We start from the raw sequence: 18,780 nt of genomic DNA, 5'->3' as shown, positions 1-18,780 counted from the left end.
AATGACAGATAAGCAGTAACATGATCTGTACAGACCAAGAAGTGGCCCCTATTATTGGGCTTGAGGGCCCATAGTAACATAGTTCATAGGAACGCTCGTTAGCGATTATCTGGTGGTGTAAATGTACCACAGATTACCCGACGAACAGGCGAAACGCTCATTCATCGGGTAATCCATGTGCGCACGCAAAGTGATCGTTACCGGCAGCAGATCATGCTGTGTAAACAATCAGTCCTTATAGGGCAGAGCGATGGCATTAGCGATCACTCCTCCCCATACTCTGGAGGGGATCACTGCATGTAAATGCAGAAGTCTCCTCCACTAGCGATCAGCAGATTGTCAGGAAGGAACTGCTGTAATATCGTCCCGTGTAAAGAGGCCTTTAGTGGCCAGTGGGAAAACTGCAGGGTATTTGTTTAAATATATTGACAGGATGGAAAATTAAAATATCAAAAATTCTTTTAAATGTGTTTAACATAAAAATGTGATTTAAACAATGGTTTATTTTCTGATGGCACATTGGCTTTAACTATACGTTATGCAGGAAGAACACTACATGTGCAGTGTAATCCGACTGGACACATACCTTTTTCCCGAGACAGCTTTTCCTCTTGGCGCTGGTGCCGAGGCTTATATGGGGCTGCACCATTACTAAGAGCTTCAGCCACAAACCCATCCATAAAAGACAGAGAAGCATCCACCTGCAACCCAACATTGCACATTTATGATCCATACACAAGTGAGCATATCAGAGATACAAGAAAACTGTATGAAACATACTGAAAAACTAGCATATTGCCGATCGTATCCTCCCACAAAACTATGCACCACTACACTACATAACACGTTTCATCCAGGGACTCCTGGTTCAGGATTGCAGTTCCAGAATTAGAGAACTGACACTTCCAGGCGGAGCAGTAAGAGGATAAGCAGGGGGGCAGTACAGTACAGATTGATTGGGCATAAAACCCAATGGGAAATTATACACTATAGAAATCCAGCATGTTTTAGGCAAAAGATAATAGCCAAGCGGATAACTAGGGGACATATAAAGTAATATTAGTCTTTTAAGAGTATATTTCTTTAAGTACAAAATAGTAACTCAGCATAGCGAGACAACAGAGACCGGATTAGCCTTCATAGTTCATGTCACTGTAAATGACCTTATAGTGCTTCATACCAGGGCTAACATATTAGTGTGAACTCATATTTACCAGTAAGTCGTCACAGCAGGAACTGAGCGGAAAAAGGCCATGGATTAGCGACCTATCCTCCCACAGTGCTTTCAATTCGCAGGCCTGCTGCCGCATTGCCGTGTCCAGGCAGGTCGAGAATTCTTGGATTAGCTGATCCACTAATGAAGAATGAGGGGTGACTGCGGCCAGCTTTGTTATTGCGGTCATGACCCAGGTCATGGTTTCAGAGGTGGCAGAGCTTTGTAGCAGGACGTTTTGCAGTTTAGATATTACTGATTCTGTAGGAACCTGCTTTGCCAGATAGGAATATTCTCCTAGTACCTGAAAACAGCAAAATCCGTGCATAAGAAATGCTAACAGGAATGTACATTTAACGTCGGCTTTCTTAACCAGACACATTAAAAGGCTTACTTCACATCACATTTTGGCATTAGGCATATACCCCAAAGGAAGGCTACAACATATCCCATTGAAAAGGCAACATAGACTCCCATTGTAAAAAAGTCTACTACTGAATACCACTGTGTATCGGCCTTCACCACTGAATACCACTGTGTATCGGCCTTCACCACTGTGTATCGGCCTTCACCACTGTATACCACTGTGTATCAGCCTTCACCACTGTATACCAATGTGTATCAGCCTTCACCACTGTATACCAATGTGTATCAGCCTTCACCACTGTATACCAATGTATATCGGCCTGACAGAAGCCAAATGGACACTTGATAGGTCCCCATAAGGTAAATTAAGATTTTCCCCCTAAGGCCTCATGCACACGACCGTTGTGTGCATCCGTGTCCGTTGTTCTGTTTTCCGTGATTTTCTGCGGACCCATTAACTTTCAATGGGTCCGTTGAAAACTCGGAAAATGCACCGTTGTACATCCGCGTCCGTGATCCGTGTTTCCTGTCCGTCAAAAAAATAGGACCTATCCTATTTTTTTTTTTAAGGACAACGGTTCACGGACCCATTCAAGTCAATGGGTCCGTGAAAAAACACGGATGCACACAAGATTGTCATCCGCGTCCGTCACCCGTGTCCATAGGCTACTTTCACACAGACGGATCTGCTGATCAGTCTGCATAAAAGCTTTTTAGATCAGGCCTTCCCATAGTGATGGGGACGCTTCAAGTTAGAATATACTACGAACTGTGTACATGACTGCCCCCCTGCTGCCTGGCAGTACCCGATCTCTTACAGGGGGCTATGATACGCACAATTAACCCCTCAGGTGCGACACCTGAGGGGTTAATTGTGCGGATCACAGCCCCCTGTATGAGATCGGGTGCTGCCAGGCAGCAGGGGGCAGTTATTACACAGTTCTCAGTATATTCTAACTTGAAGCGTCCTCATCACTATGGGAACGCCTCTGTGTTAGAATATACTGTCGGATCTGAGTTTCACGATCTAACTCAAATCCGATGGTATATTCTAACATAGAGGCGTTCCCATAGTGATGAGGACGCTTCAAGTTAAAATATACCATCGGATTGGAGAAAACTCTGATCCGATGGTATAATAGGGACTCCTGACTTTACATTGAAAGTCAATGGGGGACGGATCCGTTTGCAATTGCACCATATTGTGTCAACGTCAAACGGATCCGTCCCCATTGACTTGCATTGTAAGTCAGGACGGATCCGTTTGGCTCCGCACGGCCAGGCGGACACCAAAATGACTTTTTCCTTCATGTCCGTGGATCCTCCAAAAATCAAGGAAGACCCACAGAAGAAAAACCGGTCACGGATCACGGAACAACGGAAATCCGTTTTGCGGACCGCAAAAAAAAAAACGGTTGTGTGCATGAGGCCTAACTTGTATGCTAGTGAAGCAGATATCATGACAGAAAAGTAGGATACATTTCATCAACCCCAGTAAAAAGGCTTTATAACAGGTAAACCATGTATGTTCAGTCTACTGGTGGAAAGCAAGATCTACATGCATTCAGCTTCCCAGGAATCTGCAGAGTACAGAGATCCTTTCTCTAAGGCAAGAAACCCATGTGTATATGAGAATAGTAGAATAGAATGAAGGGGGCGACACTGCTTACGTCTTCAGGTAAATGGCGGATCCCCACAAGTACCTGTCTATACTGACAGCGATTGTGGTGCTCAGCCTTAAAAATACCAACAGTCCATAAAATTCAAGTAGATAAATAGAAAGGCAGCACTCACCACTGTGATAAAAGAACTTTATTTCTTCCAACTGGATACGATAAAATAGGGCTGGGACGGACAATTGCCTTTACACAGGACGCAAAGTGGTGACGGCCGTTTCGCGCTTACGCGCCTCTTCAGGCCACATACCTCAACGCGCACCTTTTAAGCATCACTCCATCTAGTTGCCATAGCAACCTCAGCCGCTGTTATACTTATTAAAACAAAGTATCACAAATGACACCTAGCATCAAAACGTATACATGTTATCGGCATTATATAAATACGCTCAGATAATTCCTTTCATTTAGACCTAGAGGGCCCGAAGCTGTGGTCCGGACGATCCATCTAGCCTCCTTTTGTAGGAGTAGGCAGTGTCTATCATATTTGGAACGAGTTCGATACCTGCAAAGCTCAAGCAATTTAGATCCCCTCCGTGGACATCGCATACGTGAGTGATCAGTCTGGGGCAACCTTTTCCTGTTCTTACAGAATGAATATGCTCCATAAACCTTTCATGCAGAGGTCTGATTGTTTTACCTATATAAAAAGTGCCACAAAATCAAGTAGACCACATAATTACTTTTACATGTGATAAATGGAGTTATTTTATGGCGTATCCCTCTGAAAACTAAGAATTTTTTCTGACAATTATATCTACAAAATGAACAATTCCCGCATTTGTAATTCCCTATAGGTCTTTTATCTGTTAACCAATTACTACTCCTATCCTCCCTATAGCGAAGTTTGTCCCCAAGTGTGTGGCACCTCTTAAACGTTACCAACGGTCTATTTTCCATTTTTCCACTGGGAGAGTATGTAGAAAATAGACCGTTGGTAACGTTTAAGAGGTGCCACACACTTGGGGACAAACTTCGCTATAGGGAGGATAGGAGTAGTAATTGGTTAACAGATAAAAGACCTATAGGGAATTACAAATGCGGGAATTGTTCGTTTTGTAGATATAATTGTCAGAAAAAATTCTTAGTTTTCAGAGGAATACACCATAAAATAACTCCATTTATCACATGTAAAAGTAATTATGTGGTCTATTTGATTTTGTGGCACTTTTTATATAGGTAAAACAATCAGACCTCTGCATGAAAGGTTTATGGAGCATATTCATTCTGTAAGAACAGGAAAAGGTTGCCCCAGACTGATCACTCACGTATGCGATGTCCACGGAGGGTGATCTAAATTGCTTGAGCTTTGCAGGTATCGAACTCGTTCCAAATATGATAGACACTGCCTACTCCTACAAAGGGAGGCTAGATGGATCGTCCGGACCGCAGCTTCGGGCCCTCTAGGTCTAAATGAAAGGAATTATCTGAGCGTATTTATATAATGCCGATAACATGTATACGTTTTGATGCTAGGTGTCATTTGTGATACTTTGTTTTAATAAGTATAATAGCGTCAGAGGTTGCTATGGCAACTGGATGGACTGAAGCTTAAAGGTGCGCGTTAAGGTATGTGGCCTGAAGAGGTGCGTAAGCGCGAAACGGCCGTCGCCACTTAGCGTCCTGTGTGAAGGCAATTGTCCGTCCCAGCCCTATTTTTATTGTATCCTGTTGGAAGAAATAAAGTTCTTTTACCACAGTGGTGAGTGCCGCCTTTCTATTTATCTTGTATTTTAGAGAAACTCATGTGTGTGGACAAGACGCTAGGAAGCAGGCACAGTATAGATCAGGCAATTTGAGAATAGGTGCGGCCATCTTGGATGGCAGAAGAGGAGCCCTGGAATGGATGGATCTGCAACTGATCGCCGAATGCCCGATAATGGCATGCTCGAGGGCAGAGAAGGCCGCTGTCAGACACCTCTGGCAGAGGCATATCTCTCAAGAACAGATGGATCAAGCATGTTGAGATCACCCCAACAGCTACTGTTGGTGAAGAGTCAGAAGGTCCCCATACACATCAGATGGTTGGCTGGTCCTGCCAAAACCAGCAGGTTCATCCAACATAATCTAATAGGTATGATCAGCTTTAGTAGTGAATACTAATTAAAAAGAACCTGTCAATTTGGAATGCAGCCCTATTGGTATACAGTTAGCTAGCAATGTTCCGGTATCACTGGTATTTATGTCAATCCTTGCTATATGTGTTTAGGAGTCCAGTGGGTGGTCCTACTCAGTGACTGACATATCGGTCATGCTGGGAAGGCTGCCAATCACAGAACCGCCCACTGGACTCCTACACTCAAAAAGAACAGTTATTAAAATGAATAAAAAAACATATGATACTGAATCCTTTCCTAGTAAATTTGATAAGCTCCCCCCTTTCTATATTAAAACTGCAGGTACAACCTGACAGGTCCCCTTTAAAAGTCCTGCCACGCAGATATGAACAGCATGTAACGGTCATGTAGAACTAGAACCAGAGCAGTAGTATTTTAATGAAATCCACAACTAATTAAAGTCAACTTCTTTTCAAATAATTTCCCGTAAGGAGATTTAAACTTGTGCAATTTGGGAAATGTTAAATATTGCTGGACTTATTCTAAAATCCCCGGCTAGCAAGCAGAGAGTATAATTAGAAGTTAGCCAGTGTGAAACAGACAATTTACATGGCAGCTCAGAAGCGAAAAATGCTAATGTCTACTTTATGTATCCAAGCACAAAGGCAGGCTTTCCGCTAATATCTTCCTCACCCAGCTGATAACCTGTAGGAAGCGCTGGGGATAATGCACAGTCTCCATTTCCAGCAAGGCGAGATAAGACTGCACCGCATACAGCCTCAGCTGTCCATCTTCCTTTTCATCACCAGATCCTGGAGAGATGAAAAAATGAGATGTTAACCGCAGAGAGCACAAGCTGGACAAAGAGATCCGAAATAAACTTCCTTCACCCTTACAAACTGCAAGACTGTCAGTCTTGGGAAATGATGCAGAAATGGTGCTCAGGCACAAAGATCCCAGGGAAACCTTCCGCCTCCAGCTGTCAGAATCTAGCAAGATAGCAGAAATGCTGCCGGAGGCTCCAGGGAAAAATACACGGATACAAGAAGACAAAGGAGGGGACTGGAAAGCGGGTCTCAGCGAGAAAAGCACTAAATATTCTGCTTATTAACAGCCTCCATGCCAAAGTCAGCATAGGCTCTAATGAATGACACATAGAAGGGGCTGCCTGAGCACAAACATGGATGTAGGGGTGGGCGATATGGCCTAAAATCTATATTGCGATATCATTTTATGCATGTGCGATATATAATCGCAATATATTCTAGATTAGCCTCCTTAGGGGCTAGAACCCTTGTCCTATTCACCCTAATAGAGATCTATTAGGGTGAAAAGGACCTCACACACTCCCTGCTGCCCTGTGCATAGTACACAAAGCAGCAGGGAGCCAACTATGGCAGCCAGGGCTTGAGTAGCGTCCTGGCTGCCATGGTAACCGATTGGAGCCCCGCGATTACAGGCCCTGGGGGGTTAACTGCGGCGGATCACAGCGCGCAGTAATAGAGGCCAGGTATGGGATATGGCCGGCACATGCAGGCTACGTTTGTATTCAGGCATATTATCTATATTCATTGTTGGCGCAGTGGCCACAGCCTCCCCCATCTAAGTATTATATTAATTGCGGGCTTCTCCCTCCACACGATTAAATCATTGGTGGCAATGGCCCCAGGGTGGCAGCTTCTGATCGGAGTCCCAGCAGTGTTCATATTAGGGGGCTCCAATGGATATGGGCCCATATTCTTGTGATCAGTGGGGTCCCAGTGGTAACATCTTTAGAAGGGTTGTCCAACTTGCTATGCCTTTTTGGCTGACTCAGAAAATCCACAAAACGCTTTGTTTTTCACAAACAAAAGGGCTAATCAACAATAGAACAAGTTGATTGGTGCTTGTATAAAAGGGTCTTTACACTGTCCAGTGCAAACTGTTTGGGGAAGATTGACATTGTTTGGTACCCGTACAGTTTTCATACTGTCGACAAGCAGGCAATCAGTCAAGCGTTTTTCAGCTGTCATTTGCCGGCTGATCAGGGCAATGATGAAGAACGAGCGTTCTTACGAATATATTATGTATGCAAGGTAAAAATATAGGAGGATGCCAGACCTGATTGTAAATAATTCATTCCTGACATCCTCCTCAATGGCATATGAAAGGTGCTTACCATCAGCCAGAAGTCGTAGGAAGTTGTTAGGAATATCTGGATGCACCAAATCGCCACCAATGGAAAACACTACATTCATTGTCTCCACAAACCACTGATTGTTTGGTGAATACGTAATAATATTGTCAAGAAAAATCATTTTATCATAAAAAAAAAAAATAATAATGACTCAGAGCCACAAACATAAAGAAGATGGTGCTAAATACAGCCCACAGTTAAAGGCTATGGACACCTTTGACACCAAAAAATATTATATACACTAGAGGTTACTTTGAGTAAAAACCAAAAGTTGCACATTCAGCCTGCAATTTTCATTACTTCCTGATATTTTACCTGCTCCCAGTTTTAGACTTCTCTTATGTGGAAGAGTCCCTCCTAATAATATATGCTAAACCGGTGTGTCCAGGATGATGTTGTCTTCACTACATTCCCGGACTTCCTTTTTTACAGCCAATGAGGGATCTCACATTTAGGCTTATTGCACACGACCGTATGGCTTTTTCAGTGTTTTGCAGTCCGTTTTTCACGGATCCGTTGTTCCGTTTTTTGTTTCCGTTGTGTTTCCGTTTCTGTTCATTTTTTCCGTTCCGTTTTTCCGTATGCCATATACAGTATACAGTGATTACATAGAAAAAAATTGGGCTGGGCATAACATTTTCAATAGATGGTTCCGCAAAAACGGAACGATACGGAAGACATACGGATGCATTTCCGTATGTGTTCCATTTTTTTTGCGGACCCATTGACTTGAATGGAGCCACAGAACGTGATTTGCGGGCAGTAATAGGACATGTTCTATCTTTCAACAGAACGGAAAAACGGAAATGGAATGCATACATTCAGTTTTTTTTGTGGAACCATTGAAATGAATGGGTCCCTATACGGTCCGTATAATGAACGTAAAAAAGGCCCGTAAACGGAAGAAAAAAAAACGTTCGTGTGCATGAGGCCTTACTGACAGACACTGATGCTGAGGAAAATGTTATCCCGCTTCAGAGTTTGCCATGGGACCTATGGGATTCTTCCCCTCCAGACTGCCTTGTATGTGGATTCCTCCATATCTACAGCCAGTGTGAATCACCCTTTTTGGATGCTTTGGCCCTCTCCACCTTCTGCTGTGCACCACCTCCTCCCCCTCCTTGCTGCTATCTCTAAGAGAAGGGGAGAGAGAGCAAAGTGTCCAGAAAAAGGAGCCGAGCTCTGATGGATTCAACAGCCCCAACTGCTAGCTGAAGGACTTACAACGCTCTGCAGAAGGAAATAGGCAATGTTTGATAAAGACTATTAAGCAAGTTGCTTCTTTTTGCAATTAGCAAGCAAATGAAAAAAAAAAAAAAAAAAGGATCAGCACAAAAGGTATTTATATCCCTTAATTTTAAGGAGCCATTTAGACAAAGGTCATAAAAGATGGTTGCTGAGGATGAGGTTTTTGGGAGCGCCAACAGTGAAACAGATGTCTGGATGCTGGCTTTACAGCTTAAAACCATCTGGAAAAAAAAAAAAGGGTGTGCAGCATACTATATATTACAATAAAAAATACTGATTTTTTTAAACTATAAAAAGCATTTTTTTTTTTTTGCAAGAAAAAAAATATTGCCTGCATCTTATAGTCGGCAGTCAGGGTGGCCCTGCAATGTAAGACCTCTCTGACTGCTTAACTCCTTCCCGCCCAGCGCATGTACGGCATAGTGCGGGTCGCTACACCCCAAAGTTAGTGACCTTGACCATCCACTTCATTAAAAGGTTTATCAAAGACCCCCCCCCCCCCCAATATGCCCGGGCCCCTCACACAGTTTGTAGTTAACTCGCTTCCCGACACCTACGTAGCTTCGGATGCAAACATATGCGCAGGACCCCCACCAATCTCATACTGATGACCTTTGCTGAAGATAGGACATCAATATGTAAATCCCAGAGAACATCTTTAATAATAAAATTGCTAATTTGGTACAGTTTAGTCACAACAAATGTATTCTTAATAGACGATTTATTACGTAAAAAGGATATTTTTCCGCCAAGTCTGCTACTTTTCCAACCAGTGCAATTACTGTATATTCATCTTTACTTTGCTTTAAATATTCCAGCATTTTCTGTACAATAACGGTAACGTTCTGCTCATTAGTGATCCGATACAGAAGCTCCAGCGTCTATAAAAAATACAAAAATCACACATAGCATTTAAAATTTCTCAAGATGAGAAATCGGATTTACAAAGAAAGCGGTCTTCACTCCTGACATGTTTTTCTTAGAACTCTGTGGCGAGTTCCTCTGTTATTCTTCCAGGAAAGCATGGAAAAAATTAAATAAAAAATTTGACGACTTGTTGTTCCCCTTCTGACAGTCAGACACTGTCCAATCAATGATCTCCCAACTCCACCATAAGGCCATGTGCATACATTGGAGATGTGTTACAGATTATCAATATAATGGATGGAAGGAGGTATAAGAAAAAAAAACAAAAAAAAAAAAACACAACAACAACAACATGCATGCATGTGCGGCAGAGAAAAAAAAATGCATGGATTTCAAACCATATTGCAGATTTTACAATTTTGCAGCAGATTTTAGGCTATCACTGCTGCATGTGCACAAGGCGGAACGGTCAAACCGAATTTGCCCAAATAGTATTGATACTGCAATAAAAACTCATTTAAAAAGGGTGAATGACAGCAAGCAGAGATCTTGAATAAAACATGTGGAATTGATAGATAACGCAAAACGTTATCCCTTTTCATCACACAGTGAATAACCCTTATTTGCTAGAAGCGGAGTACTCCTTTAGTACATGTGTTATTATCAACAAACCTCTCTTTTAATGATGGGATCAGGGTGGTCTAAGCACTCAATTATTGTCATCTGGTGCTGAAGAGCCAGGTTAGGGTCTTGCTGGATCACATATGTAAGTGCCTTCAGTCCTATAAGAGAAAACCATAACTCTGAGAAAAAGACTCACAATACCGACAGAAAATGATTGGCTTCCACAATAAGAAGCTTATCTTTATCGCCAAAGCTGCAGCCCCCTCATTCTGGAGGGAACGCCCGTACAGACCATAGATTGTATATAGTGTATGCATGTACATGGTCAGAAGTTGGAATATTATAGGGGAGATTTACTAAGGTAAATGCAGCAGAATTCTGTATTAATTTGTGCCCAAAAAATAACTGCAGCACATGCTTTGCAATATAAAACACAAAAAAAGCCAGCGCTGCGTATACCAATATCATAGTAGTACATATTGAACAGGTTCCTGCCACTCTACCAAACACAAGGTTAAGACAGCACACATTCTTTTGGATAAGAAGCTGGGTAGCCTACAACTTAGTGAGCTTAAAGGGGTTTTCTGAGATTATTTAACTGATGACCGATCCTCTGCCAATGTGAACACGGTCAGCGCTTATTTATATGGCCTGATGATATGATGCCTACATCAAAATGCGTAACCCTTTATATTCAAGATTATTAATAAAATTCTTCAATTTTATCTATTCTGCATCCCTTGCTTTTTTTAGTTTTATATTGCATTTGTACCAGCGGGGGCTGCTTCAGTCTCCCGCCTAATGCCGCACGGCCGATGAAAATTCCTTTTGTGTTGGTTCCATGTGATGCACTATGTTGCCACTGTGTTCGTTCTTTTAGATACAGTATATGCTTTGTGATAGCTTTCTTATGCGTTTTAGACCCTGATTGCACCTTGTGTGGTGAGATGAAGTGACCAATGTGCATCAATATTTCACCAACATTTTGGTGCAAAGTAATGAAACCAATAGGTGGTCTAAAGTGAGACAAAAGTGTCTAAACATCCCTCTTGCATGAACCACTGTGATAAACCTGGGGCATCTTATGCTGTCTAGTTTAAGTTTACGCTGTCTTAATATTAGGATTAGTACATCTGCCCTCATGTCTGTCGTTCTCACATAGTTCAATTACTCAGACACAATCTCAATGTAGTCCATTAGCACTAGTGAAAATACAATACACATTTCCCGCTGACATATTAGGGCTGCATATGAAAGGAATGGTTTGCTGTAAAAACACTCCCTGCAATTGCTACAAAACAAATACAAGTTATCTTCGTTCCATGTTCTTGTATACACAAGTGTGTGCATTTAAAGGGGTTATCCAACCACTATAATGACCCCGACCAATGCCCAGGCACCTCATATACATTATACTTACCCTTCTACCCGGCTCCCGTGTCACTACTGATCCCCGCACAGCTGCCATTGCATCTCCTCGTCGCGCAGAGCAAAACATTTACCGACAGAAGCAGGGGAGGGGACAGTCAATAGTAGACTGCCACAGGGACAAGCCTCCCTTGCATCGCAGGGATCAGGAGGAATGCGACACAGCATAATGATGAACCAATATAGAAACCAGCTTTTTTACTTGACTATGAAAACCTTCAGAGGCAAATTTTTATGATTGCATATTACTCATTTTGGGCTAAAAAAAATATATTTTTTTTTCCATTTTGCCTTTATTAAACATTCTCACAATTTTTTGTTCTACAGGATTAAAGCGTACCTGAGTTTTCAAAAAACCTTTGCATAATGGCTGTGCTTTTTTGTACAATGAAAACTGTGAAATGCTTTTTGGGCATCCCTAAAGTCTCTTTCAGCCATATTTAGCTGCACAGCTAGATGCATTTCTCTCAGAAGCATTAGGTTTCTCTCTTCTGCCAGTACTGTATGTAATAACTTAACTTCTCTTACTTCCCACTATCTTTGTTTTCTTCTAGGGAGCTCATAAAGCTGACAAGGAGGGAGAGGTCAAACTTACAGATACACAGGAGGCTCCTATAATCTTCAAAAGCAGTGTAGATGCAGAGCTTCTACCAGTCTCGAGAGTTCAGCTAGCTCTGACACTCCCCCATTTCCTGTGAGTCGTCTTCTGTTACAATGGAAGGACCTTGTCCAACAGGCAGTGGACTGCATATTAGATGGTTGACCATATTGCCTCCTTTGCTGGCTTGATTCTTTTTATCATCGTATTATACACAACTAGTTTCCAGGGGTTATGACCACCCTGCAATCCATCAGTGGTGGCTGTGCTTGCACACTATAGGAAAAAGTGCCGGCCTCTCTGGTTGCCAGGATCGCAGGAGTGCACAAAGGCCCGCGCTCTTTCCTATAATGCACAAGCATGGCCACCACTGCTGGATTGCAGGGTGGTTGCAATCCCTGGATTTGAGCAGTGTGTAATGTGATGGAAAAATGAAACAAGCCCTCAAAGGAGGCCTTGCATTAACTTTATCTACATGATAAATGTAATTTGCTGAAGTGAGACAACCCCTTTAAGTTTCATTCTATCTGCAGACTTTCACATTAAACCATCAGGTTGCTATTCTGATGGCTTGATGTATAGCCCGTATCTCTAAATTCCTGACAGCTCCTAAACGCTCATTTAAGCCATATTCTTATCAGTTTGAATTAGAATTTTTAGGTGTCAGTCTTAAAAGCCCCATAGCTGGCGGAGGATCCGCCGAAGCTATGAAGAAGCGCCGTTCTCTCCATAACTTCGGCGAATCCAGTGCCAGTTCTAAGGCAGCTTCCTTTTAGACCATTTTCTATGCCTAAAACAGCTGTAGAAAATAGTATATGAGACAGGTCCCCGCCCACCATTTTAGACCTGGCATGAATAGGAGGAAGTCGCAAATAGCGGCGCAACTAACCGTTGCACCGCCATCTGCGCCTAATATATACTTCAGTATAATAAATTACCCCTATTGTCCCCAAAGATGTTCATAGTCTTTAGGTATTTTTTCGGTATATTTCCAACAAAAAAAAATAAAATGTTCGCATGAAATTGTGAAAGGCTGCAATTACCATGCTTGACTATAGGTGTAGTGGTTTCAGATATACATTGGCAGACATGGGGCATCACATTATGGAGCTCACTTGCATCTCATTTTATCATCACTATGAGCATGCACACATTTGATTTTGCCTTTTTATCTGGAAATCACAGGGGTCCCCAGCATATAGTATACACGGCTTGCCAGCATGTAGAAGGATAACATTGCGGCACTGCTACTTATCACAAAGCCCAGATCTATTCTTCCGCACATCTGAAAGGAAATGCTGCTCTATGAATACTAAATAGTAGCTACTCTGGAAACAAAGGCATTTAAGTAAAGAAAATTAAATGAACATTTAGCATTTTAGAGAAAATTTCTAAGATTAATACTGTAGATAATAAGAGGAGATTGCCAGCGCCTCTTCATAACTTCGGCAATCCACCGCCTGTGCAGGGGCTTTATTAAGACCCCCTCTATTTCAAAATCTTAAATTAGGCACAGTTAGTATTTGTAAGCCAGAACCAGGAGTGGAACCTACAAAGAAAAAATAAATAAATAGCAAATCTTTCCATTACACTTTTCCTCTGTAGGGATCACTCTTAGTTTTGGTTTACAAATACCAAATGTGTGAAAGACACCGAATAGACTTTCTCTTTGAAGATATTTGACAAAGTACTTAAAGAGGACCTTTCACTAGAATAGAAAATCTAAACTAAGCCTACAGACATGGAGAGCGGTGCCCAGGGATCCCCCTGCACTTACTGTTATCCCTGGGCGCCGCTCCGTTCTCCTAGTATAGCCTCCGGTATCTTCATATGTTCGGCTCAACTGGGTGGAGCCTGCCGGCGTCTCCTTCTCCCATGCTGTAGTGCTGGCCAATCGCAGCGCTCAGCTCATAGCCTGAGAGGTTTTTTCTCTCTCAGGCTATGAGCTGAGCGCTGCGATTGGCCAGCGCTACAGCCTGGGAGAAAGAGACGCCGGCAGGCTCAACTGGGTGGAGCCGAATATATGAAGATACCGGAGGCTATACCGGGAGAACGGAGCGGCGCCCAGGTATAACAGTAAGTGCAGGGAGATCCCTGGGCGCCGCTCTCCATATCTGTATGCTTAGTTTAGATTTTCTATTCTAGCGAAAGGTCCTCTTTAAAGAGGACCTTTCACTTGTAAAAACTATGTGAACTAAGTATGCTGCCATGTAGAGCGGCGCCCGGGGATCTCACTGCACTTACTATTATCCCCGGGCGCCGCTCCGTTCTCCCGTTATGCCCTCCGGTATCGTCGCTCAGTAAGTTATAGTAGGCGGTGTCTTCCCTTGTCCTGTGGGCATCTCCCACTCCTAGGCTGCAGCGCTGGCCAATCACAGCACACAGCTCACAGCCTGGGAGAAAAAAACCTCCCAGGCTGTGAGCTGTGCGCTGCGATTGGCCAGCGGTGCAGCCTAGGAGAAGGAGACGCCCACAGGACAAGGGCAGACACCGCCTACTATAACTTACAGAGCGAAGATACCGGAGGGCATAACGGGAGAACGGAGCGGCGCCCAGGAATAATAGTAAGTGCAGTGAGATCCCCGGGCGCCATTCTACATGGCAGCATACTTAGTTCACATAGTTTTTACAAGTGAAAGGTCCTCTCTAATGTACTATATAAGTGACACTGAATATCAAGCCTGTTGGCCATTAACTGGGGGACTTTTTTTTTTAAAGATTTTTTTTTTCCTGAAGTAAAATAGAGTGAGGGGATCAGCTTGGTTAAGTAAATAAGAGAGGAACTCATCATTCGTCCTACACCACCTCGTGTTTGCGACAGAAGTGGAATTTCTACGCCTCCTCCGTAACTTTCCAAAAATGGGACATGGCAAAGGCAGGGCAATTAGGGCCAGTTTTCACACTTAAATGAAGACAGAAGTCTACGGCAGCTCGGAGCATCTTCTAGCAGCACAGGGGAGATTACAGACCGGCTCAAAACATTGATCTGTGATGACTTGGGTGGGTGATTTATCTTATTTTTTTTCTCCTCTCCTTCTTTCTTGTTTTTGTGGACTGATTATTCCTAATGCTACTGATCCCTGTATTTTCTATTGCACTGTATTACATGCACATCATATGTGACTTTTTGCCACTTTCCTCTGACAGTCCTTGTATCTGTTAAATTTGCTTAACCGTTAATTCATCTTTTGCTACTTACCTAAATACTTGAGGTTGATTTTTGGAGACAAAACAAACTTTCCAATACACTTTGCAGCTTTCTCAAATAAATCAGACTTTGGGTAAATTGTATAAATAGTTTGTACACATTCAAAAAGGATAGCTGAAAGAGAAGGACAGAAGAATCACATAAAATATTTGATAACATTATAGAGGAACACTCTGATCCCTATGAAATAAATACACTGCTCAAAAAAATAAAGGGAACACTTAAACAACACAATGTAACTCCAAGTCAATCACACTTCTGTGAAATCAAACTGTCCACTTAGGAAGCAACACTGAGTGACAATCAATTTCACATGCTGTTGTGCAAATGGGATAGACAACAGGTGGAAATTATAGGCAATTAGCAAGACACCCCCGATAAAGGAGTGGTTCTGCAGGTGGTGACCACAGATCACTTCTCAGTTCCTATGCTTTCTGGCTGATGTTTTGGTCACTTTTGAATGCTGGCGGTGCTTTCACTCTAGTGGTAGCATGAGACGGAGTCTACAACCCACACAAGTGGCTCAGGTAGTGCAGCTTATCCAGGATGGCACATCAATGCGAGCTGTGGCAAGAAGGTTTGCTGTGTCTGTCAGCGTAGTGTCCAGAGCATGGAGGCGCTACCAGGAGACAGGCCAGTACATCAGGAGACGTGGAGGAGGCCGTAGGAGGGCAACAACCCAGCAGCAGGACCGCTACCTCCGCCTTTGTGCAAGGAGGAACAGGAGGAGCACTGCCAAAGCCCTGCAAAATGACCTCCAGAAGGCCACAAATGTGCATGTGTCTGCTCAAACGGTCGGAAACAGACTCCATGAGGGTGATATGAGGGCCCGACGACCACAGGTGGGGGTTGTGCTTACAGCCCAACACCGTGCAGGACGTTTGACATTTGCCAGAGAACACCAAGATTGGCAAATTCGCCACGGGCGCCCTGTGCTCTTCACAGATGAAAGTAGGTTCACACTGAGCACATGTGACAGACGTGACAGAGTCTGGAGACGCCGTGGAGAACGTTCTGCTGCCTGCAACATCCTCCAGCATGACCGGTTTGGCATTGGGTCAGTAATGGTGTGGGGTGGCATTTCTTTGGAGGGCCGCACAGCCCTCCATGTGCTCGCCAGAGGTAGCCTGACTGCCATTAGGTACCGAGATGAGATCCTCAGACCCCTTGTGAGACCATATGCTGGTGCGGTTGGCCCTGGGTTCCTCCTAATGCAAGACAATGCTAGACCTCATGTGGCTGGAGTGTGTCAGCAGTTACTGCAAGACGAAGGCATTGATGCTATGGACTGGCCCGCCAGTTCCCCAGACCTGAATCCAATTGAGCACATCTGGGACATCATGTCTCGCTCTATCCACCAACGTCACGTTGCACCACAGACTGTCCAGGAGTTGGCAGATGCTTTAGTCCAGGTCTGGGAGGAGATCCCTCAGGAGACCGTCCGCCACCTCATCAGGAGCATGCACAGGCGTTGTAGGGAGGTCATACAGGCACGTGGAGGCCACACACACACTACCGAGCCTCATTTTGACTTGTTTTAAGGACATTACATCAAAGTTGGATCAGCCTGTAGTGTGTTTTTCCACTTAAATTTTGAGTGTGACTCCAAATCCAGACCTCCATGGGTTGAAAAATTTGATTTCCATTTTTTAATTTTTGTGTGATTTTGTTGTCAGCACATTCAACTATGTAAAGAACAAAGTATTTCAGAAGAATATTTAATTAACTCAGATCTAGGATGTGTTATTTTTGTGTTCCCTTTATTTTTTTGAGCAGTGTATAACAAGGTGTATAATGCCAGACAATGTATTTGACTTTTTTCCCTTTAAACTATCTATGGATACAACAATTAAAAGAGGTATTCCCACTCGCATCGTCATGAACGGTCTCCTTCTGCTTGGACACGGAAACCAGCAGCCGACCCATTTGGGATGAGGGTCAGGGCACCCATATTCTGCAGACATGTGCGGGTCCCAGAGGTGGGGCATTTATGGTATACTCTGTTTAAACAGCATAGTATAAATGTCTCAGATGGAGATACTCCTTAAAAGAGCACCTGTAACCACTCCGGACATGTCTGTTCTAGTAATAATTGTATACAATATGAAATGACACTGTACTATGTACAATGTACTATGTCTCTATAATTCCTGCTAGAAGTTCATGAATAAAAGATACAACTGGGTGTTACTAGTTGGGGATGTGTCCTTGTACAATCTGACAATATCCAATCAGCGCTGACAGTGTTAGACTGTGCAGAGACACACAGTCACTGGTAACATATAATTGTACCTTTATTTACGAACTTCTAGCAGGGATAATAGAGGAACAGAACAACATACAGTTATAATAAAAAGATTCTTCAGAACGGTTATTGAATGAGGAATGTAAGTACTGTATTTTTTGCCCTATAAGACGCACCCCCCCCCCCTTCCCAAATACTAATATGAATGCTAATGAGCGGTGGCATTTTGTACAGTAGGACCGGGGAGGGGTGAATACAGCACTTTTGTACTGGCTCTGGACTCACCGCTTCCTGCTGGCGCTACACGCTGTGCTGTGACCTCCGCACAGCGTGAGGACATAGGTACGCTTTGTGACCTCGCGCGGTGCGACATCAGGGCACAGCACGGCAGGAAGAGTGCTGAATCTCAAAAGCGACGGCGGTGTCCGGAACAGGAAAGGCAACTTGATTTTTATTTTGTTTATCTAAGGACTGATCAACATTGAGGTATGATCTGAGGTCTGATTTGGGGTTCTGATCTGAGGTCTGATAAACATTGGGGGTCTGAGCTAGGATCTAATTAACATTGGGGGTCTGATCCATCCTGTAAAACCTAGGTGCGTCTTATGGTCAGGTGCGTCATATAGGGAGAAAAATACGATAGTTATTAAAACTGACATGTCTTCCCAGCTATACAAGGCATGCATGACATTTTAGCTAATCGCATGGAAAGTAACAAACTCCAATTATAATGCAGCAGGATAAACAGGAGTTAAACAGGAGTAACTTGCATATACCACTATTGCTTTTTCGGGGGATCCAAATGCTCTCCAAATGTCTGGATTATTCACAGATATTGTTCAGAGGATCTATTTTCTCCAATACATAGACAGGCCATCCTGAAGAGGATGAAAGGCTTACCATAAGTGATATTGTGATTTATTTCTGCTCTTCGCAATGATTCATCTAGTATGTCATAAATAAGCTGGCTGGATCTTCACAGAAGACAAGAAAACATATTTATAATGAATCCTTGAGCCACAGGATCAGATATAAGCATACACATAAACATACAGTGAGGTCTATAAATATTGG

The 18,780-nt window shown here is 43.2% G+C and overlaps 1 protein-coding gene across 3 annotated transcripts in view; it reads right to left on the bottom strand.

Annotated features, from left to right (window-relative positions):
- The window catches only part of AP4E1 (adaptor related protein complex 4 subunit epsilon 1), a 65,973-nt gene that overhangs the window by 27,825 nt on the left and 19,368 nt on the right, over nucleotides 1-18,780 (bottom strand). For all 3 annotated transcript variants that reach the window (XM_040413971.1, XM_040413970.1, XM_040413972.1), the window contains 8 exons: nucleotides 18,607-18,680; nucleotides 15,453-15,575; nucleotides 10,276-10,385; nucleotides 9,478-9,617; nucleotides 7,471-7,583; nucleotides 6,006-6,124; nucleotides 1,215-1,517; nucleotides 587-701 (listed from right to left, as the gene is read on the bottom strand). In XM_040413971.1, the coding sequence (XP_040269905.1) occupies nucleotides 587-701; nucleotides 1,215-1,517; nucleotides 6,006-6,124; nucleotides 7,471-7,583; nucleotides 9,478-9,617; nucleotides 10,276-10,385; nucleotides 15,453-15,575; nucleotides 18,607-18,680 (1,097 nt within the window). The remainder of the gene's footprint in view (nucleotides 1-586; nucleotides 702-1,214; nucleotides 1,518-6,005; nucleotides 6,125-7,470; nucleotides 7,584-9,477; nucleotides 9,618-10,275; nucleotides 10,386-15,452; nucleotides 15,576-18,606; nucleotides 18,681-18,780) is intronic.

Source organism: Bufo bufo, chromosome 1 (genome assembly GCF_905171765.1).
Source record: "Bufo bufo chromosome 1, aBufBuf1.1, whole genome shotgun sequence".
In the NCBI taxonomy this organism is placed as follows: domain Eukaryota; kingdom Metazoa; phylum Chordata; class Amphibia; order Anura; family Bufonidae; genus Bufo; species Bufo bufo.
This window is presented reverse-complemented; position numbering and strand designations above follow the sequence as displayed.